Source organism: Ctenopharyngodon idella, chromosome 18, assembly GCF_019924925.1.
Source record: "Ctenopharyngodon idella isolate HZGC_01 chromosome 18, HZGC01, whole genome shotgun sequence".
NCBI classification, from domain to species: Eukaryota; Metazoa; Chordata; class Actinopteri; order Cypriniformes; family Xenocyprididae; genus Ctenopharyngodon; species Ctenopharyngodon idella.
The window spans coordinates 34,261,051-34,283,833 of record NC_067237.1 but is presented as its reverse complement, the minus strand read 5'-3'; the positions used below and the strand labels follow the sequence as shown (position 1 = coordinate 34,283,833).

Sequence of the window (22,783 nt, the reverse complement as noted above, 5' to 3'; positions counted from 1 at the left end):
ACATTAAAAAGGGTCTGTACATTAAAAAGAACCGATTAGTTGTTAGCATTGGTTGAAAATAATTCACACACAGAAATTCACAATGTTTAAGTTGTTTTAATTTATTTTGTTAGTTATTTACAGATGTAAGATCATATATTTAACGTACATATTTCATTGTTGTGGATTGGTATACTTGGGAATGTTATTTTTGTTGGCAGTGTTACTGATGTGTGAGCTGAAGCTGTCGTGATGGCCTGCCTATATAAAAATCCATTCTCTATGCAGGTATGCATTGACGAACCATATTTTTGTGTTTTTACTGCATTGCATTGGCTTCCTGTTAAACATTGTATAGATTTTTAAATCTTGCTAATTACTTACAAAGTACTAAATGGTTTAGATCCCCAGTACCTGAGCGAGCTCTTAATAAATTATAGTCCTTCACGTCTATTGCGATCTCAGAATTCAGGCTATTTGATAATACCTAGAATATCAAAATCAACCGCAGGTGGTAGATCCTTCTCCTGTTTGGCACCTAAACTCTGGAATAATCTTCCTAGCATTTTTTGGGAAGCAGACACACTCTGTCAGTTTAAATCTAGACTAAAAACGCATCTCTTTAACCTGGCATACACATAACACATTATCAATTTATGTTTTCAAATCCGTTAAAGGATTGTTAGGCTGCATAAATTAGGTCAGCCGGAACCGGGAACACTTCCTATAACACCGGATGTACTCATTACATCAGAAGAAGTTTGGCATCTACGCTAATATTAGTCTCTCTGTTTATCCTGATGTTTACCGTAGTCAGCCGGATCCGGACCGTATCCAGGTGAGATCAAGGACCTGCGCCTTGACACGACCACAACGCAGCCCTGAAGTGTCAGCAGAGATTGAGTCAACTAGATCATCCGCTGTGAAGGCCTCATCGACATGACAGCCAGTGGCACAGTTCCTCAACAAACCTTCCATACCGGCGTGATGAATATGATCGTCAACTGGATGGAACTGGAATAAAAACTTTGACTGTTGCGATCCCATCGGACGTATGAAAGCTGCCTGAATCATAATAAAGCACTGTTCGCTGTTGGCCAGAGGAGAACTGGCCCCCCGACTGAGCCTGGTTTCTCCCAAGGTTTTTTCTCCATTTTAACACCTGTTTGCCACCTGTTTGCCACCTGATGTCCCCTGTTGGAGTTTGGGTTCCTTGCCGCTATCGCCTTTGGCTTGCTTAGTTGGGGACACTTGACATTTGGTATTCAACAGTGTTTTTGATCTGCCTGCATTGATGCCATTGTATGCAAACTGAACTGAGCTGGATGATGACATCACTGTTTACTCCAGTGCTAATATAGATAAATTAACTAAATTAATAACTATTGATTCTTACAACGGAATGAATCAATACTGAATTTACTTAAGATGGATAATGACACCATTTTCTATAAGAGCTGCTGTGCAGCCAAAATTATAACCAGTTATCACTGTAAAGCTGCTTTGACACAATCTGCATTGTAAAAAGCGCTATATAAATAAGGATGACTTGACTTGAGTTACTGCGTTTTCTCCATTTCTGTACTTTTTTTTTTTTCTGAAGCTGTCGTGATGGCCTGTCTATATAAAAATACATTCTCTATGCAGACCCAATCCGGCGCTCTCCTGTCGTTCTTCACTAATTTTCAACACAACGCAGACTACAGAAGCATATGGTTACACTTGCTGTGCCTTCGGTGGTTGGCCCCTGAACCACTGCTTGCAACTATATTTATTATTATTATTATTATTATTATTATTGTATATCAAGTACACTTGCTATTTGGAAACAGAATGTGTGTGCTGGATGAAACAAAAATTACTGGAGCATGAAAATGAAATGGATTGACTAACAAACTGCCAATAAAGGTAATTTGACTTCAGTCTACAATTTGCATTTAATATGACATATGTATGAGGTTTAACATACAAAATACATATAAGATGCATAAAATGGTGTACATTTAAATTATAAAACCAATAAAATGCAAAATGGCTTACTGCAGGAAATATTTTACGACATTTATATCTAAAACTTGAAGGGAAAGGGTCATTAAATTAAATTTCCATTTCTTGTTAATTGCAAAAAGTCAATGTCATTTTTTATTAGGAAGTATATAATGCAGGTCCAGAACATGGCTGTCATGAAGATGGTCACTGAGAGTCCACTGTGTCTAGTGCTGACCCGGCCTACACTGCAGAGCCTGCTACAGCCTGTGGAGAGCAGAACTAAATGGTCAGACAGCCCTGAAAGTTGTGCTGCTGTTGTGTAGTTATCATTACTATAAGACATGGTAAGCCTCCTGTTTGGGTATCTCTTTGATTGCTTGTGCTGAATTTTCTCGCAGAAATGTACTTATTGCATCATCTATTTTTCTAAATAACATGATTATCTACGGGTTTAAAGTTGTTTAGATGAAGATTTCCCCATTATTTGTTTCTTTGTATTTTTTTCAGGTTTTAGCAAAATTATGTAACATTTTGGGGCAAATATACATAATAGTAAACCGAAACTTGATGCTAAAATAGCAAATATCTGAACAGCTACAGTAAATTTCCCAGGAGAACTGACATAAGCTGGGATAAATGTAAGCCAGACAGCACAGAATATGAGCACACTGAATGTGATGAACTTGGCTTCATTGAAGTTATCAGGGAGCTTCCGAGCCAGAAAAGCTAAAACAAAACACAAGATTGATAGCAGGCCGGTATAACCCAGAACAGCCCAGAAACCTAGAGCTGAACCCAAGTTACATTCAAGAATGATCTTTTCTCTGTAATAGCTCGAGTTCATATTTGGAAAAGGAGGGGATAATGTTAACCAAAGCACACATATAACCACCTGTATTAACGTTAAGCAAACAACACTAAGTCGTTGTTGTGCAGGTCCAAACCATTTCATGACATTTCTTCCTGGAAGTGTAGCCCTGAAGGCCATTAACACAACTATTGTTTTGCCCAGAACACAGGAGATACAGAGGACAAAAGTGATCCCAAATGCTGTGTGACGCAACATACAGGACCATTCAGTGGGTCGACCAATAAAAGTAATAGAACAGAGGAAACACAGAGTCAAAGAGAAGAGCAGCAGGAAGCTCAGCTCTGAATTATTGGCTCTAACAATAGGTGTTTCTTTATGAAGATAAAACAGAAAAAATACAATTGCTGTTAATAACACCCCAAGGAAGGACAAAATACAAAGCACCATCCCCATGATTTCTGTATAGGAAAGGAATTCAACCACTTTTAATACACATCTGTCTTTGCTTTCATTCGACCAGTACTCCAAATCACAAGGAAAGCAGTCACTAGAATCTGTGAAGGAATGTCAAGAAAAGATTATTTGAAAGGAAATTGCATCATGAAGTCACTTGACCAATGGACAGTATTACACTTCACTTTATCACATTTTCATGAGTGTTATTCAGCATGTACTCTTTTACCTGTGCTATTACTGATTTCTCCCTCTGCACATGGAATACAGTCATAACAGCAGAGAGGTCTTCCTTTTTGCACAGCCTTCCTAGTGCCTGGAGGGCAGCTCTCACTGCACACGGACACAGGCAACTATGAGAAAAAAAGTTTTCATATAAGATCCAAATGATGATTTGAATTGTTAAAATTATTTGCTTGACATTGTGGAATAAATTTTTCCAGCTTTTACTGTGCTTTCATATATTTTTAGGCATTCTCATCTAAATGACTGTATTATGAAAAGTACAACAATTGGAGAACAAAGTTATTTGACACGCTTTCAATAATTTGTTATGTACCTGTCCACTATTTCCTGCCCATAGCACGTGTTCCTGATTGACTTGAAGACGTTTCTCCAAAGGCAATGAGCTGTCATAGACACCCACATGCTTGAACTGCAGACTTCCATCCTCAGCAGGCTGCCAGTTCACAAGGTCATATCTCGCCACTGGATCACCACTTGCATCAAAGAAAATTTTCTCACCTGTTTTAACAATGAAGCTCACATCTTTCATATATTCCAACACCTAAGTGGAAACCACAGAAACAGTATTAAAATATATATATATATATATATATATATATATATATATATATATATCCCTTACTTCTGTGCTCCTACATACCTTTTGTGGTGTGGGCCGTTCCCCTTTGCTGCTGCTGGTGGAGGATCCAAAGTCTTTTAACACATTACGTAGTGTATGTGCAACAGCATACACTGCAGTGTAAACGTTATGCTCTATTCGTTGCTCTGATACATCAGTATATTCATTTTGCAGCTCTGCCAGTCTCTCTGAGCCAGTGCAGTCACTACTACCACTGCTCCTGAAAGAGCACTGAAAAACTGTTTCCCAGAATTCGATTAAAAGTTTATTTTTTGGTTCTTGATCAGGATGCACATTGAGTAGGAACTCGCGCAGGCCCATAATCTTGGCATTTGCTATAGCAAAACCCACAGCTCCAGAAAGGAAACTGTATTCCTTTGTTTCTGCAAGATTTCGAGAAGTGATCCAGGATTCACTGCCAACCCACTGTATGCCTGTGATGTTGTGTTGTGCAATTACTCTAAGGAGGATGACAAAATCTCCGAATGCCATAAAAGCCAGCACCACTCTGGCTGTGCCCTTCTTTATCACTTCCAGTGTCTTCAGGAACTGCTCTTCTGGGTCAGTTTTAAATACGGCCTCTGTATATTCAATACAAATACCTTCTCTTTTTGCAGCCTCCTCAAAAGCTGCGATGCCATTATTACCATAATCACTGCGACTCCTGACTGTCCCAACCCAAGTCCAACCAAAGTGCTTGACAAGCTGAGCCAGTGCTCTACTTTGGTAATAATCACTGGGAATTGTTCTGAAGAACGATCGATACCTTTTTCTGTTACTCAGGCATGCACATGTGGCAAAATGACTGATCTACACACACAGGCACACACAGACACACACACACAGGCACACATAAATATATATATATATAAACCAGATACATGTTTTCACAATGTTTTCTATATTTAGAGCTTTTTTTTTTCATTGGGTAAATATGACTTGAAGCATATATTTACGGTGCATGTTCCAGTAGAACACTGATGTTCATCTCATACACTGATTTAACATGATATCAAGGAGCAGATAAGAGTTCTTACAACAGGTAAGTTGAATGGACCAACTACAGATGCCAAGCCAACGGTGGGAGAGGAGTTTGACTCTCCAATAATGGCATGAACAGCTGGTGGTCTAGAACAAGACGTATCACTCAAAGTCTCTTCATAACCGTTCATCAATGCCATGCCTGAGAAGATAGCCTGAGCTATTGAGCCACAGGAATCATATATCTTATAGCCCAAAGAAACACCAGGCAACAGCTGTGTGCTGTTATTAATCTCCTCAATGGCAAAAATCAGTGTCTGAAGAAATTTAAATTCACGCAAGTTCAAGCTGTGAAAATAAAGCAACAGTCGAGTATGTTACAGTCTGCAATGAATCATCTCTAAGACATCTCTAAGTTCAATCATTTTTTTCAGAATTCTCATTTCAAGGTCATTATTATACAGACCTGCCACATGTTGTTTGCTCTGGTTTGGAAGTGAAATGATGGTTTTGCAAAATAGCATTTTTGTGAAGGGAGAAAATCGCCCCAATGTTGATGTCTCTTTCTGCAGAAAGAAGAGGAAGGGCAGGCTGACCAAGCAATCTGCAGACTTGTGCTGAAGTTGGTACACAGAACCCATGCAACACCCGCAGCAGTAGCAGCAGTGACAAAGTCCTTTTTGCCATGCCAATATGTATGCAGGGCAGGAACCTCTGAGGCAGAACAAGAGTAGTGCTGCCTTTTATCGTATCTTAAATTCTGTAAGCTCAGGTGCCCCCTGTTGGAAAGCGTGCACATTTGGGCCAAGATGCACAAAGCCTAGATTGACGCTGTCTCTGAGGCCCAATAGAGGTTTTACATCATTGTCAACAACATGGAACTGTAGTGTCCTGCATGTGAAGTTTACATTAGTGACACCTAAAGTCCTTATGATCTGAACGCCATAGGCCACAAGGTTGACTACATGGCTGTGGTCGACATGAGCGCCTGGGTCGATGTGCTGGAGGATGCCTCTGGACAGTACATTGCACTGAGCTGGTTTGTTGGAAGTGGATAGGACAGTAAATATCTCTCCTCTATCAGCTGGCACCTCTACACTTTCACAGTAAAACAGGTGTGCTGGTTCATATGAAATCTGTGTATCAAGTTCACTTATTCTATGTGTCTGTCCTCCTCTGCGTATGGTATGGGGTGCTCTGTATGACTGAGATGGACCTTGTCCTGGTCTGCTGTAGGTGTGTGTTTTGGTTGCAGCGCTTGTTGAAGGCTGCAGAGCTGCTGCAGTCAGATGAATGCTGGCCACAACAGTTCGAACATATAGAATATTGCACGGCACAAACGCTTTCCTTTATTAGTTTTTTGGTACCTGCTTTTTTTATTTCTTTGTTTCCTTTTTCAGACTTTCAATTGTCCGCAATATTCTCGTCAAAGACGAGGGGGTCAATATGATGAAGTCCTTGTGCCATCGTCAATATAGGCTAACTTCTGACACCATGTAGATGCGTGTAGACAAGTTAATTGACACCTTGTGTAGAACTCAGGTCTCCTCTTTATTTTTTCATACCATTTCCCCTTCATTTCAGCCTCCACCCCCTATTCCACCAGACCACCTACATCATCTCCTGTGGACAGCCACAGGGAAGATCACAAGCAATCATCAATATAATCTACATTAGACAAGTTGAAGTTTTATGGAAGGAAAATGTTTTTTGCATAACATCTTTTTATTATCATTATTATTATTACTAAAATTTAATGATAATAATATAGATGCCAGTGAAAGCTAGAAACTGGCCACAAGTCACAAGTCTTAAGTAGTTATGTTTCAAGTTTGAGGATGATATAACAAAAAATTAGGTTCCTGCAAGGTTTTTTCTCTGACTAGTGCATTTTCGGTAATGCTTTAGATTACAGCCCTTCCATGTTTTAAGGCAAGTAAAACTGAAACTATTGTGCTATATATATGTGTGTGTGTGTGTGTGTGTGTGTGTGTTTATGGCATGCCTTTCAGGAAATTATAGTATTTATAATATATGGCATGCCGTTCAGGAAATTATAGTATTTATAATATGATTGGTTGTATATATTGAATGAAACTCGAATATATGGAACGAAAGTCTGAATATATGGAATGAAACTTGAATATATTGAATGAAAGTCTGAATATATGGAATGAAAGTCTGAATATACTGAATGAAAGTCTGAATATATGGAATGAAAGTCTGAATATATTGAATGAAACTTGAATATATTGAATGAAAGTCTGAATATATTAAATGAAACTTGAATATATTGAATGAAAGTCTGAATATATGGAATGAAAGTCTGAATATATTGAATGAAAGTTGAATATATTGAATGAAAATCTGAATATATGGAATGAAAGTCTGAATATATGGAATAAAACTTGAATATACTAAACGAAAGTCTGAATATATGGAATGAAACTTATATTAAATGAAAACTGGCGTCATCAAAGCGCCAGCTTGTGTTTTTCATTTGTGATTGTTCAGATGTTGAACTATGATCGAGTCTGCGCGAGATCTAATAGCAACAATTTTAAGTAATAACGAATTAATTAATACGCTGGTGAATGCGTGTATGGGCCAAAATACTGGCAACATGACTCAATACGCTTCTAACGATGAAGAAATCCGTTCGCTATTTAATCGCGGTAGACTTAACGCGGTAAACCACACAGGCCAACAAGTTTCTGCTTGTCCGGCAACAGAATGAAACATGCCTTCCACATGCCTTCTACAATATTTGCCCATTCACTCGAAAGGGTCCTAGACAGAAGAGGTAAGAACAGAACCGAATGCATTTGAATTGCGGTTTGTAAGAGTTTTATTTCAATCAGTCATAGTAAACCTCATAAATATCACAGGTATTAGGTTTGATTTCAGACATAGTCAATATTAGGCTATATCTTTAAATTTAAGGTAAATACATTAGGCTTGTTAGGTTTTATTTAAACTTTGAAAGGAATACTTTGGATTAGTGCACTGCTGTATTAATGGCATGTATGCATGTATGTATGTATGTATGAGTAAAATAAATTATGAAGTTACACAGTTTAACAGTGCAGTATGGTAAGAGACAAATGTTGACAATTGACTATGAACCACAAAAATAAATAACTGCAGTTTACATGAAATTCATTGTAAACACAGTTCACAATTGTGAAAAAATCAGCATATGCTGGTTACAGTAGGTATGTTTTGAAGCATGGAAGCTGGTTTGAGCTGGTTTATACTAGTCAGCACGATCAGGTATTTCACACCCTTTTGTCCAATTTTTTTGCCACAATTTTTCTTCTTCTGTTAATGAATCTCGAAAACTTTGTAGGATTTGTCCAACTTTCCGAACCGAATGAACACCAAGTCCTCTCGCCACAGCGTCCACATTGTCCAATTCTGGGCCTGCTAATAATGCCAAATGTTTTACTGTAACAACTTTAGCTTTGATGAAAACATCACCCATGCCTGGGGCTTAATTTCTCTTAAAGTCCATTCTTGACCAATAAACAATTGGTTCTTCTAATAGCCAATATAAAGAGGATATTTGTGTGAAAAGTTTTCTGCATTCTAGAATGTCCCAAGCTTTAAAACATTATAATAAAAAGGAAAAATTCCTCTCACATTTAAAATATTGCTGTTCAAAAGAAAAAACAATTTGTTCCAATCCTAGATTTCCAACCTGCTTTAGAATGCGCCCAGTTAATACTCGCCATGAAGTTTCTAAGTTGCCATAAAAAAACTTTTGCACAAATTGTATTCTAAAAGCAGCTTTTCTACTGGCCAAATGAATCAAACCTTGACCCCCAAACTCTTTTGATAGATATAAAACACTCTGTGGTATCCAGTGCATTCTAAAACTGCTCATTTATGCCACAGTGCAGATGCTATCAAATTATTGACAATTAATATTCTACCTCTGTAAGACATACGTGAACGAAGCCATCTCCATTTTTTTAAATCTTCCTTCTACCATTTCTAAAAGCCCTCCCAATTTTTATTTTCCATAAAATCATTTCCTACATAAACACCTAAATATTTTAAACCTCCACTACTCCAACTTAGACCACCTGGTAATTGGGGCTTTTCTTCCCTCCAATCTCCTACTAACAGACCAGAACTCTTCTTCCAGTTGACTTTAGCAGATGAAATATCACCAAAGTCATGTACTATTTAAGTTATTTTGTTTACATCATCTTGATTTTTAATAATAACCACAACATCATCTGCATAAGCTCATGTATACACAGGTGCAAACTGATCATCAATTCTAAGCCCCATTAACTCATTACGAAATCTGTTCAGTAAAGGTTCAATAGCTAATGTATACAACATGCCCGATAAAGAGCAACCTTGTCTTATTCCCCTTTTCACCTTAAAAGATACTCTTAAGCCACCATTGACTTTTAAAACACTCTCAGTACCTCCATAAAGAATGTTTTAATCATAATCAGAAAACCTGAAGAAAAATTAAAAGCCTCCAATGTGCTCCATAAATATTTGTGCTCCACACGTTCAAAAGCCTTCACTTGATCCATCAAAAACAAGCTAAATTTAAAACCAAACAAATTAGAAGTATGAAGTAAATCCCTTATAAAAGATATATTAAGATGGTTCTACCGGGAGGACTGATCATTATGTATCACATACTCCATTGCCTTCTTTAACCTATTTTCCAAAGCTTTAGAGAGAGACTTGTAATCAGCACATAACAGAGCAACTGTCACAGTTCCCGTGTTTCCCGGACTCAATTTCCCAAGATCGTCTTGTCTCCACACCTGCACTCACTTCCCTCGTCTTCTCCCCATCATCACGGATTACCTGCACCTGCTCCTGATCATCAGCACTCCCTTTATAATGGACTCACTCCCTTCACTCCTGGTCCGTTCTTATTGTTAGCTTACCGTGTGTTAATGTTATGTTATTGGTTAATGTGTGTGTAAGCGTGCTATCTCCTGTGTTCTTCATTAAAACCCCTGCATTGTGGACATCCGTTGAAGTCTCGTCTCTCCAGCACTGCACACCCGTAACAGCAACAGGTCTCCAGTTAGCTATGTTTCTTATTTCTCAAATCCCTTTTTTTTTGCTAGCAATGTCAGAACTCAATGGGAGTTGCTCTTTGGCAAAGCTCTCATTAAAGACTGCTAACAGATTTGACCCCATTATGCTCCAAAAAGTTTTATAAAACTCTATTGTTACTCCATAGATTCCTGGAGCTTTACCATTGGCCATACTCATCACTGCTGAGTACAGTTCAGGCAATAACAATGGTCACTCAAGTTTAGCATTTATTTCAGCCGGTACTTTTTAAAAGACCTTCAAAAAACTTCTGTGCAATATTCAAATCTTCATGATCACAAGACGCATAAAGATTTGAATAAAAATCAACAGCTCTCTTACGAATTCCCATAAGGAATGAATTAATCTACTTTGGCCATTTCTTTTTTGTGCTCAAGACCAAAAAAAAAAAAAAAAAAAAACTGGTTGGTGCATCCATTTTGTTTAAATTCTGAAACCGAGATCTCACAAATGCTCCCTGCCCTTTGATTCTCAATAGATCTGTTAAAACATCCCACATCCCACCATTGTTGAATTGATTTAAATTGCTGTAAATTTGTCTTCCATTGTTCCCCCAAAAACAACATAAAACCTTTCTTAAAACGAGGGTCATTTAACAATGAAGCACTGAAATGCCAATAAGCACTCTTTACTTTGATAGAATTAATAAAAACAACTCTGCAAGCCAAACTGTGATCTAAAAAAATTACTGGAGTTATAGCACAGGATTAAAATATCTGTAAATTATGTTTATAACAATATATTCTATCAATTTTTGCTATGGCTAGAATTTTCTTGATAATGTGCCCAAGAATATTGTCTAAAAACTCCATGCTTATTACGCCATACATCTACTAAATCAAAAGTTTCCACAACACTTGCAAGCTTAATTCTTAAAGCCATGTGTGGATCAACATGATTTTGATCCAAGTTACTGATTGTACAATTAAAATCTCCAGCTAAAAAAAGAAAATCAGGACTCACATCCTGCCAGTGTATCAGACAATTTTTTTCCAAAAAAAGCATTCTTTCTTTTGCATTAACAGGAGCATATACATTAATCAAAATCATTGTTTTTATTTCATACTTTACAATGACTTTAATAAGCCTTCCTGCTATGACTTTTTTTACTTCATATGACCGAGGTATAAAAGACCTCGAAAAAAGAATGGCTACTCCAGCACTAATTGAACTTTTATGACTCATTATGACAGTGCCATCCCATACCCTCTGCCAATCAACTTTATTATCAATACATGAGTGAGTTTCTTGTACAAATGAAATATCAATATTTTTTTTTAATTTCATCAACTCATCTCATGCTCAATTTAAATTTAGAGAGGAAATCTTAAACTCAGTCATAAAGAAAAAAAGTTATGACTATCAAGACAAACCTCACAACAAAACATTTCCATAAATTATTGTGATCTTTCCAATTCGTTCTGTGTTATTTGTACTCGTGCCTTTTGCACCAATTTCTTAAGATGATAAACTTCAGTTTCAGTGAGGCCATCTCCTCCCACATTTTCCATCACTTTTGCAGATTCAATGAACTTAGCTCGATCTGAGAAAAAAATCATCAACAATCACATTTCTCTTTCTTTTTGTTACTTTCAAGAAGCTACGAAATTGTTCTAAATCGTACTCCTCCTCTTTCCGTTCATTTATCATAATCTGAGTGGAAACTTCTCTTTCTCATAAATTGTGGAGTTCCAAGGATGATTCCAAGGATGTTTAATCCCTCTGTATTCCAGTGCCATTTTTGTGGGAGATTAGGGTAAACTCACAAAATACTTTACTTTAAACACAGTTCCTAATAATAAGAAGTGAAAAAAGAGAGAGAAACGCCAAAGACAAACACGTTCTAGGCCAAACGCTCTCACCGCTACCCACAATCCTCAGAGAGAGAGAGGGAGAGAGATTTTTGATTTTTAACAAATGGCATTATTAAAACACCACTGCTGTACAAAAATTTCAACATCATTCGTTGCTCTATAACACCTAAAATCTAATTTTATTAACTTTACAAACGCTTTAAAAATAGGCAAAAGCTCCTAAACATGCTTATTCTCAACTGTATTTCTCCGTGTAGTATGGATGTTTTGCTCAACCTACCAAAAACATAATTACTGCCATTTTTCCTTTTGATTCTGTCTATAGCCAGCACCCAAAATAAAAATTCTTTGTGTATATACCTCTCCACATTTTAAAAAAGCCTTACTTAATAATTCAAACAATGGCATTAATCTTCTACATTCCAAAAAGCAATGAAATACAGTCTCTCTGTGGCCACAAAAAATACACTTATCATTAACATTAGGATTAATAACAGATATAAAAGCATTCACTGCCACAACACCATGTAAAATTCTCCACTGTAAATCACCAACACGTTTTGTCAGTGGTGGTTTATACAGCACCCTCCACACTGGTTTTATTTCCTAATCTATTGCAAGTTTACTTCTCCACACTGTATAAGCTCTCTTGTCTAACATTGTTTTGCTCCCTTTCGAAAGGGAACTCGCACTGCGTCCTAGAACGCAAATGGGGAAACGCCCTCGCGTGACCAGTATCTGTCCAATCACAACAATCCTATTGACCGGCAACAGCCTATGACATAATACAGGTGTAACCAGGAAGTATGAAAGGGCCGCCTGGAGAACATGTCATTCTCTTTTCGTCTTCAGGGACTGTTTGTCTGTAGCGATCTGTTCAAGGTAAGACAATTTATCATGGCTGAGAAACGTTTCAAGCGTTGTGCTGATCCATGTCCTAGATATTTGACACCGGAGGATATACGCGACTTGTGCGTTCATTGTCTGGGTGAAGAGCATGCACACTCTGTTCTCGAGGGATCAGTTTGCATGCATTGTGAGCGTCTTCCCATGAGGACGCTCCGCTCTCATCTGTCCATCTTCTTGAGGGAAGAAGGACAGACATCTGTGCCTGGCGGCTCGGGCCCCTCTCGTGCTGAGGCAGAGAGGCAGCTTAAGTCGTGGGGTTCACAGGTGGAGCTCGCCAGACGCTTTAATAAGGATGTCACTGTCTCTCGCGATTCGGTGGCTCGCGACAGTGATCTGCTCGATGAGGATTCTATTTCTCTTGTATCCTCTGGTTCACGAGATAGTGCTCTTTTGGCTCCTAGCCAAAATGAAGAGCAGTCGATGGCTGAGTCTGGCAGTGAAAGTGTTAGATCTGAGCCATCTCGGCCATCCTGCCCCGCGTATGAGGAGCTGCTCGACGTGATAGGGCGCGTTTCAGATAGATTAAAGCTGTCGTGGGAGCGCGTTCAGGAAGAGACTGTTCGTGGTAGGTTGGACGAACGTTATGTTTCTGGCCACCGTCGTGCAGCCCCCGTGAGCATTTCATTCCTTCCCAATCTCCATTCTGAGATCGTTAAAGCATGGAAGAACGTCTCGGGTTACGTTTGTAACCCTGGTTCCCTGAATAGGGAACGAGACGCTGCGTTGAATCGCATTGGGATCACTTCTGCGTGATTACATCTTGAAGCACTCGTGAAATCGAACCAATAGTGTGACGGGACGTCAGAGCAGGTGACGTCACGGACCAGGAAACTATAAAGCACTCCTGAGAACAAAGAACGGCAGCTTCTGATGTGGATGAAGCAGACGCTCACAGGTGCGCAGGGAGTATGGCTAAGCAACGCAGCGTCTCGTTCCCTATTCAGGGAACCAGGGTTACAAACGTAACCCGAGACGTTCCCTTTCATGGGAACATCGACGCTGCGTTGAATCGCATTGGGAACCCTATCCCAACTAGGCCATAGGACCAAGTACCTGTCCGTTAACTTTGGGACGAGAGCACCGCGGACCCCGGAGTGGAGCCCAAGTCAAGGTTGTAAAACCTAATAAAGGTATGCTGAGATGACCACCCAGCCGCATCACAGATCTCATTAATGGGAACTCCCGAGAGCAAAGCTTTTGAAGCAGCCATACCCCTGGTGGAGTGTGCCCGGACAGCCAAAGGTGAAGGCTGTCTAGAAGACTCATAGGCAAGAGAGATGGCCTCGACCAACCACTTGCTCATTCTCTGCTTAGACGCTGGGCCCCCTGCTTTTGAAGCAGCCATACCCCTGGTGGAGTGTGCCCGGACAGCCAAAGGTGAAGGCTGTCTAGAAGACTCATAGGCAAGAGAGATGGCCTCGACCAACCACTTGCTCATTCTCTGCTTAGACGCTGGGCCCCCTTTCTTAGGGGGCCCGTAACAGACAAATAATTGATCAGTCTTGCGCCACAGGGCAGCTCTGTGGACGTAGCCCTCACCGGGCACAGCAGATTTAGTTTCTCCTGATCCGCATTTGAAAAGGGTGAAGGACAAAAGGCCTGCAGAACAATGGGCCCCGGGACATTGGTGGGGACCTTGGGTATATACCCAGGTCTATGATGCAGGAAAGCCTTGACCATTCCAGGCGCAAATTCCAAAAATGAAGGAGCAACAGAAAGTGCTTGTAGATCTCTAATTCTTTTGAGAGATGATATAGTCAACAGAAATATATTTTTCAAAGTGAGGAACTTTTCAGATACTTCCTCTAAAGGTTCAAAGGGAGCCGCAGCCAACCCTTTCCAAAACAATGGCCAAGTCCCAGGACGGAGTTCTTGCACACACAGCAGGCCTCAGCCTCTGGGTGCCACGGAGAAAACGTATAACTAGGGGGTTCTTTCCCACAGATATATCCCCCAAAGGCGCATGATAGGCGGAAATAGCTGCAATATAGACATTCAATGTAGAAGGAGATAGGCCATCCGAGAATTTTTCTTGAAGAAATTGCAGTACATGACTGATGGATGAGTGGAACGGGTCCACCTGAGATCGGCTACACCAAGTAGCAAACAGCTTCCACTTATATGCGTATATAAGTTTATATAAGTTTTCTCGTGGACGGAGCTCTGGAGTGGAGTATGGTCTCCACAACCTCAGTTGAGAGACCGGATTCTATGAGCTCTGCCCCCTCAGAGGCCAAGCCCACAGTTTCCACAACTCCGGGCGGGGGTGAATTATCATGCCGCCCTGCTTGAGACAGGAGGTCCTGCATGATTGGAATCTCCATGGGGGAGCCTTCTAATAGGGACACTAGATCCGAGAACCATATTCGGGTCGGCCAGAACGGGGCTATTAATATGAGATGGACCCCGTCCCGGCGAACCCTCTCCAGAACTCCTGGGAGCAGAGCAATCGGGGGAAATGCGTACAGACGCAGCCTCGGCCACGTCTGTACCGTGGCATCCAACCCCAGCGGGGCTGGATGGGTCAGGGAATACCACAACGGGCAATGAGAGGTCTCTTTCGAGGCAAATAGATCGACTTCTGCACGACCGAAATTCTTCCAAATGAGCTCCACCACCTCGGGGTGGAGTCTCCACTCCCCGGGCCTCGGCCCCTGTCTCGACAGGATGTCTGCCCCCACATTTTGATGCCCTGGGATATAAGCTGCTCTCAGAGAGAGAAGCTTCCCCTGGGACCACAGGAAGATCTGATGGGCTAACTTGCACAGCTGGCGAGACCTCAGACCCCCCTGATGGTTGATGTAGGAAACCACCGACATCCTGTCTGTGTGAACTAACACATGGTGGCCCCACAGGTCTGGGAGGAAGTATTTGAGTGCTCGAAATACTGCCATCATTTCCAGCTGATTTATGTGCCAGGAACGATGATGGTCCTCCCAAAGACCCTGAGCCGAGCGACCACTCATGATCGCCCCCCAGCCTGTGAGAGACGCATCCGTCGTTAGCATTATGCTACGAAAAGGAGCTCCCAGCACAGGTCCCTGGGACAGGAACCAAGGCTTCTTCCACATGACTAAGGCACAAAGGCATCGCCGCGTGACCTTGATCATGTGGAAAGGATTTCCCCTCGGAGAAAACCCCTTGGTCCTGAGCCACCACTGTAAGGGTCTCATGTGCGGCAGGCCAAAAGGTATCACGTTGGACGCAGCTGCCATCAGGCCCAACAGTCTCTGAAACTGTTTTACAGTCAGTGACTGGCCTAATTTCATCCCTTTCACGGCTGAGAGAATGGCGTTCACCCGAGCAGGAGACAGACGTGCCTGCATCTTGGTGGAATCCCAGACTACCCCTAGATAATTGGTAGTTTGTGCTGGAAGAAGTACGCTCTTCTTGGCGTTGAGCCTCAGCCCTAACCTACTCATTTGTGACAGAACTACATCTCGATGTTGAACTGCTTGTTGCTCTGATTGAGCTAGAATCAACCAATCGTTGATATAATTTAGCACGCGGATGCCCTGGAGTCTCAGAGGAGCCAGAGCTGCATCCACGCACTTCGTGAAGGTGCGGGGTGAAAGAGACAGGCCGAACGGAAGAACCTTGTATTGGTAAGCTTCACCCCCGAAAGCAAACCTGAGGAACTTCCAATGCGAAGGATGGATTGACACATGAATGTAAGCGTCTTTCAGATCTATTGTCACAAACCAGTCCTCGGACCTGATCTGTGTGGTGATCTGTTTGAGTGTAAGCATCTTGAACTTGAGCTTTTGCACTGAACGATTTAACATGCATAAATCTAGAATAGGACGCAACCCTATACTCTTGTCCTCGGACGAAGAGATATTTGTTTGCTGTATATGTAGCGGACAGTCAACACCAAATAAGACACACGAAAACACAGAGCGCTGCTGAAGACACAGAAGCTGGCGTTCTTTGTTCTCAGGAGTGCTTTATAGTTTCCTGGTCCGTGACGTCACCCGCTCTGACGTCCCGTCACACTATTGGTTCGATTTCACGAGTGCTTCAAGACGTAATCACGCAGAAGTGATCCCAATACGATTCAACGCAGCATCGATGTTCCTATGAAAAGGAACCCTTATTCAGCCCGCATCCATCGACATGGGCATGCAAATTATGCCAATGTTGAAGGGTTTCGTGAGCATGGATATGTGGCGATGTCTCCCATTGATGAGACGTTTGTGATCTTGTCAGCGGGGGGGGGCGTCAACCCTTAAAGCTCCGGCTCTGCTTACCAGACCACTTAAAACCACCTCGCGTCTGAACGGCAGAGCATACGTGGCGGCGGGTCAGGCTGGTGCACCATGGCAGTGCTTCAAGCATACCAGGCTGATCTGCTGAAGGATTTAGACCAGGGTCAGGGTCTTTGACCTGAGGCGGTAGCTGAGTTGCGCTGCACCACAGATCTGGCTCTCCGTGCCACTAAGCAGACCACTGCCACGATCGGTAGATCGATGGCGGCAATGGTGGCAACGGAGAGACACCTGTGGGTGAACTTGGCGGATATCGAAGGTTTTCTCCTCGATGCCCCAGTCTCGCCCTCTGAACTTTTTGGCACTTCCGTCGAGGTGGTTGTTGGGAAGTTCAAAGAGGTGAGGGCGCACTCAGCAGCTTTAAAATCTTGCATACCGCGCCAGTCTGAATCCATGCCCAGACAGCTGGGGGGACCTACTTCAAACATTGATGTCTTATGTACTTGCTCAATAACTGGTTTTTGTTATTTTTTAACCCCCAAAAAAAAAAAAGTTTTATACTGCAGATTCAATATAATTATTTGATTCAGGGCCCTTTGGGGGATTTAGAGGAAAAATACATTTTTATTCTTGCCTGTCCAATTCCATAATTTCTGCCAAATGTCACCATCATCAGCAGCTACAATGAGGGTTATGACCTGCTTAAGTCTGATTGGCTGCCATTTGTTGATTTGACTATTAATATTAAAGTTATTAAAAGTTCGAGAGGAATATGCCATTCTAATCTTGCGAGCGAACATGCCACGTAGGTCATGTATGATGGCCACGATAGGCCATAGTGAGGAGAAGACAGAGTGGATGAATGAGTTGGCCTCAATAGGCCGAATGAAAAGCAAGCCATATAGCTGTAAAATAATAGGTATGGGAACTGCCACCATTACCAGGAGTTTGTATCAATAGTATACTTACCGCAGGAGATTTAAGTATACGGAGTTTATGATATGCTGTAAACATGCCTAATGCTTGTTGAAACATAGATTATCATAGATAATCTTAGATGTTAATTGTTATTTGTTACTGATGATCAGGATTAGTCACATTAGTCTGAGGTGCTAGAAGACCACATGTGTGTACCTTTGGTCCATAGAGTTAGTGGTTCGCTTAACCTGAGTGGAGTATATAAAGAAATTAGAGCGAGTGATATTGAATCATATGAGAAACACCACCACCAGTAGTTTGAATTAGGAACGTACTACAAAACGATGACACCACCAGTAGCTCGCAAAGAGAAACATACCTTGATTATTACTTGATGAGTAATGATGGGCATTTGAGGTTTTTTTTTTAGTCTGATCTTGCTTGGAACTTGAATGGTGGGGATGAACATGTACACAGCTTCTTGATAGAGGAGGCTGACACCCCATGTTCAGCTGCGTTCGTAGCATTACCAGTCCAAGAAGAATGTCCTATGTAGAAATAAGTTGGAACACAGCAGTCCTTTCCATCTGCTGTTAGGAGAATTCTAGACCATTGTGATTGGAAGCCAGATATTTTAGGTAAATAATAGAAGGTATATAGTTTCTAAGGGAAAGACTCATTAAGAGCACAAGTACTGAAATTTGATATGCTTGGATATGCTTGGGCGTGACTCCTGCTAATGGCTTGATAGAACTAAGCCGACAGGACTCCATCTAACCGTCAGAACCTGCCAAGAGAACCCCCAAAAGAAATTAAACAGATAGCATGACAGATAAGTACAAAAAATACTCAAAATACATAGACACAGATAAAGACTGAGAAACTTCGTCATACAATGCCATTGCAGAAGGGAAAACGCTTTACTTGATAATGCTTTACTAGGTAACTTTAGCTAGCTATTTAACCCTGTAAAAGCTAGCAAACCTTTGCAAAAGGATAAAACCGTTAGCATCGTTGCTCAATACATTAATGAAGATAAAGCTTACTCGAAAGTGCCCTGCACAGGAGATGGGGACATGATGAGCACAAGCAAAATGCTTATGACCAGGCAGGCAGAGTATCGAGCACAGAGTAACTCTGATATGCGATGTGCAGTAGGATGCATAATGTATCACTTTAACACAGATATTGCTATGTGCACATCCACAATAGTCACATTGCAGGAATTGCCAAAGTTGCACGTGTTTAGGTCCTGTCAGTTGTGCGCACTGTTTTTCTGTGCGCACTGTTTTTCTGTGCGCACACACAGAGGCGCGCGACACACGTGAACACCGAATTGCATTCACTTTCGCATCTATTTGTGCTTGGACAGACACGTACACACAGAATTATGTCAAAATGTCCTTGTACACACAGTGCATATGACTTAAGTATCGTGAACAAAGAAAACCGATGTGTATCAATATAGGGGATCGGCGCATTCGATCTTAAAATGACAGCAGGCTTGCTGCTTTCTGTGTCATGAATGTTAACGAACGCAAAATACAAAGAGAAAAAACACTTTTGCAGCTTTAAAGACACAATATGTAAGAATAAAATATACAAAAACTACTTGCTCAGTGTTATATTTTTCCTTAAATTGTGTACTTAAATTATCCTAAATTTGTAAATTCAGAGAAATTCACAAACCCGTCCCTTGTCGCCTGTCAATGACGTAATATATGCATCATCCAGGATTTCCTCTTGTACTGCATAGTAACCATGGAAACTTGACATCTGCATGACATCTAGCGGCACGCTGTTGTAGTTTCATTCAAACATTATGGACCATGGCAAGCAAACTTTGGAATAAAAGGACAATTGGATTGAGGATCAATATCAGCGTGGCGTTTCCGAGATGCAAGAGCTTTGCGACGAACTTGACAGAGACGGCACTATTGCACATAGAGATAGGTGAGCGAAAGTACACAAGATGAATAATGTTAAGTAGCTCAATATGATGAAATGTTAGAATGTCATCAGTATGATATAGAGGCCCTTTGATGATATTGCTGAAACAAATCTGAAAACAATAGAAATCCGCAAAGAGAGGACCTGCATGCTTCTGAAATTTGGAACAGAAATTTTCTCTCTCATTGCCGCGACAGCTTAATGAACATTCGAAATGATAGGCTGACATGAACTTAAATGACACTGTAGCATTTAATGTATTCCATCTAAAATTAACATTTTCACATTGAAGTAAACCAAACTACCGCTAACATTTTCTGTGTGATTATTTAGATAATCACAATAATAGGCCTATACATGCATCGTGAGAAAAACATTGCTTACGCAGTGGTTCACTGGAGCTTTTTAAGTTTTAGATTGAAACATATCAGTAATTTAAAGGCAGGCTGAATTTTAAATGAGCTATATCCCGCGCCGGGAAGCTGTACCCCTGCGTCGAAATCTGCGAACATAATAGTGGGTGGGAACAGAACTTATATACTCAAGTGACGTGTAATGATTGGTTAGATAATGAGTAATGACGTGCATTAGAGTCTTCCTGGTAGAACTTCTACTAAAGCTCCCATTTCTTTTGGCATCCCACCTCCTCCCCTACTCCACCTTCATTGTATTTCACCTATGTAATCATCAGTAGTAGTTCGGAAGGCAAACTGGAGGTCAAGTAGAAGAGTTAGATTAGAGTTGGATTACAGATACAGTAGTATTCCTTGTCTTTGATTCTAGGTCATCTAGTCAAACATTTGCCAAACAATTTTGCTAGATGTTTACAATATATTGTTAACCTGGATCAGTGACAAACACCCAAGGGTGGCACCGGATAATTAGAGAAATTATTCCTTTTGAATTTCTAACATGTGTCACTCATTTGTCAACTGAATCTTTTCATCATGTCTGGATTCCATATCTTGATTTTTTTCTTGATATTTTGAGGTATGGTATTATCTGTCATGGGTGACTGAATGTAATCCACACAGAGAACTCACAGGAGATAAACTAGAACTCAACCACATACAACATAGACGATAACAGACAAATAACTAGGGAAACTCAGGGCTTATATACACAGAGAATGTAAAAGAGAAACAGAACAGATGTGTTGAATTAGGGACAATGAAAAGTAATTAGAAACTCAGGTAAACAGGAACAGACTGAAAACGAAACTAAAACTGAACGTTATAACATCATAATGCTGCTGGCTTTGTTTCTTTTTTTCTCTCTTCTCTTTCTCCTGTAGTATTGTATATGTCAGCAATTGTCTGTATGTCCCGATCGTCTCTATATAGCGGACAGCAAAACTGTTTACCATGTACGCTAAGATTATATGGCCACACAAACTCATGAATTGGGGTATGTTGTAAGCATGTCTACAACAGAAAATACACTAAATTCCAACTTTTGATCTAATGGGTATTGAAGATATGCCGAGGCTTTTTAATTGATGCAGAATTTAATGTAATTTAGCATGGATCCTCAGTTTGGATATGACTTTTTGACTTGAGTTGGACAAAAAGAGGCAACACCTCAAAAATTCATTGTCTTATATTTTTGCAACGCTTTGATGAAGCAGAGTGGGTAGCTTATTTTTATCTGGTGCATTTTCGCGGGAAATTCGAGCATGTTGCAGTTTGTCTTTGAGTCATTGCGTCACATCTTTATACATAAAGAACGAGTCCCAGCTAGTAAGCTACATTGCATGTGAGGCATATTATTTAGCCTTTTCTTACATTAACAATTTACAAAGTATAACAATAATAATAATTTGCACGGTTTGATGTGATTTGAGCTAAGCGATTGTTAGATTTAACCCTCTGGAGTCTGAGGATTTTTGGGGCCCTGGAGAAGTTTTGACATGCCCTGACATTTGTGCTTTTTTCAGTTGCTTATAAACATATTAATGGCAAAGGTGGTCCTTATACTGTATTCAGCACGAACTAGGCTACCATAATAGGTTGTAGACTTCTGATTAATTATCCTGCCTACTCGTTCATATAAAACATGATTTAAATTTTGTAAGACACTTTTTGTCAAGAAAGACTATGCGGGAGGCGTGAATCTTCATGAATAATGATGTGATTCACACCTGAGAAGACAAAGACCCGCATAATGACCCATATAATGAGCCCTTTCAGTCTGGTAGGCTACGTGAGAGGAAACTAAAAAAAATGTAAAAAATGTTGGTAGTTTATTCAGAACATAGTTAACAATATAAATGAGAAATCATGATTTTTGTGATATGCATGCATGTATTTTTCACATCATTTGAAGAAAATGTTGTTTAGGCATAAATTTAAAATTACCAGTCAAAAGATTGGACAAATTACTATTTATAATGTTTTTGAAAGAAGTCTCATGATCATGAAGCCTGCATTTATTTGATCAAAATACAGAAAAAAACAGCAATACTGTGAAATATTATTACAATTTAAAATAATGTTTTTCTATTTTAATATACTTTAAAAAAAAATGTATTTCTGTGATGCAAAGCGTCTAAACATTCATATTACCTCTATGGTATTTTATATAGAGAGAGCCTAAATGTTAATACATTGCTAATATATTTTATTTCAGTATTTATTACGTATTTCAGTCGATTTCACTCATCTTAGTATAGCAATACAGTTTAGGAGTAGCCACTATGGCAATTTACTAATGTAAGTTGTGTGTAGTAAACGAAGCTGCAAGTCGACAAATAAAGAACTTAAGAATAAAAAACAACTTACCTTTCACAATCATCGGCTCGATCTAGTGG

At 40.3% G+C, this 22,783-nt stretch overlaps 1 protein-coding gene across 1 annotated transcript; it reads right to left on the bottom strand.

Annotated features, from left to right (window-relative positions):
* Positions 1-2,249: 2,249 nt before the first annotated feature.
* LOC127499607 (extracellular calcium-sensing receptor-like) lies at positions 2,250-22,767 on the bottom strand. Its single transcript, XM_051869997.1, has 7 exons — positions 22,755-22,767; positions 5,545-5,695; positions 5,135-5,426; positions 4,119-4,907; positions 3,810-4,019; positions 3,462-3,585; positions 2,250-3,333 (listed from the first exon to the last, which is right to left on the bottom strand). Exons 1-7 carry the CDS (start codon positions 22,765-22,767, stop codon positions 2,420-2,422), a joined length of 2,493 nt encoding a protein of 830 aa, XP_051725957.1. The 3' UTR covers positions 2,250-2,419.
* Positions 22,768-22,783: the final 16 nt, after the last annotated feature.

What these genes read in the sequence shown, in the direction of transcription:
- LOC127499607 (XM_051869997.1), bottom strand. An exon ending in GAGCAAACAACATGTGGCAG is followed by an intron (nt 5,427 to 5,544) that starts GTCTGTATAATA and finishes TTATTTTCACAG; the next exon opens with CTTGAACTTGCGTGAATTTA. An exon ending in ATCAGGAACACGTGCTATGG is followed by an intron (nt 3,586 to 3,809) that starts GCAGGAAATAGT and finishes TTTTTCTCATAG; the next exon opens with TTGCCTGTGTCCGTGTGCAG.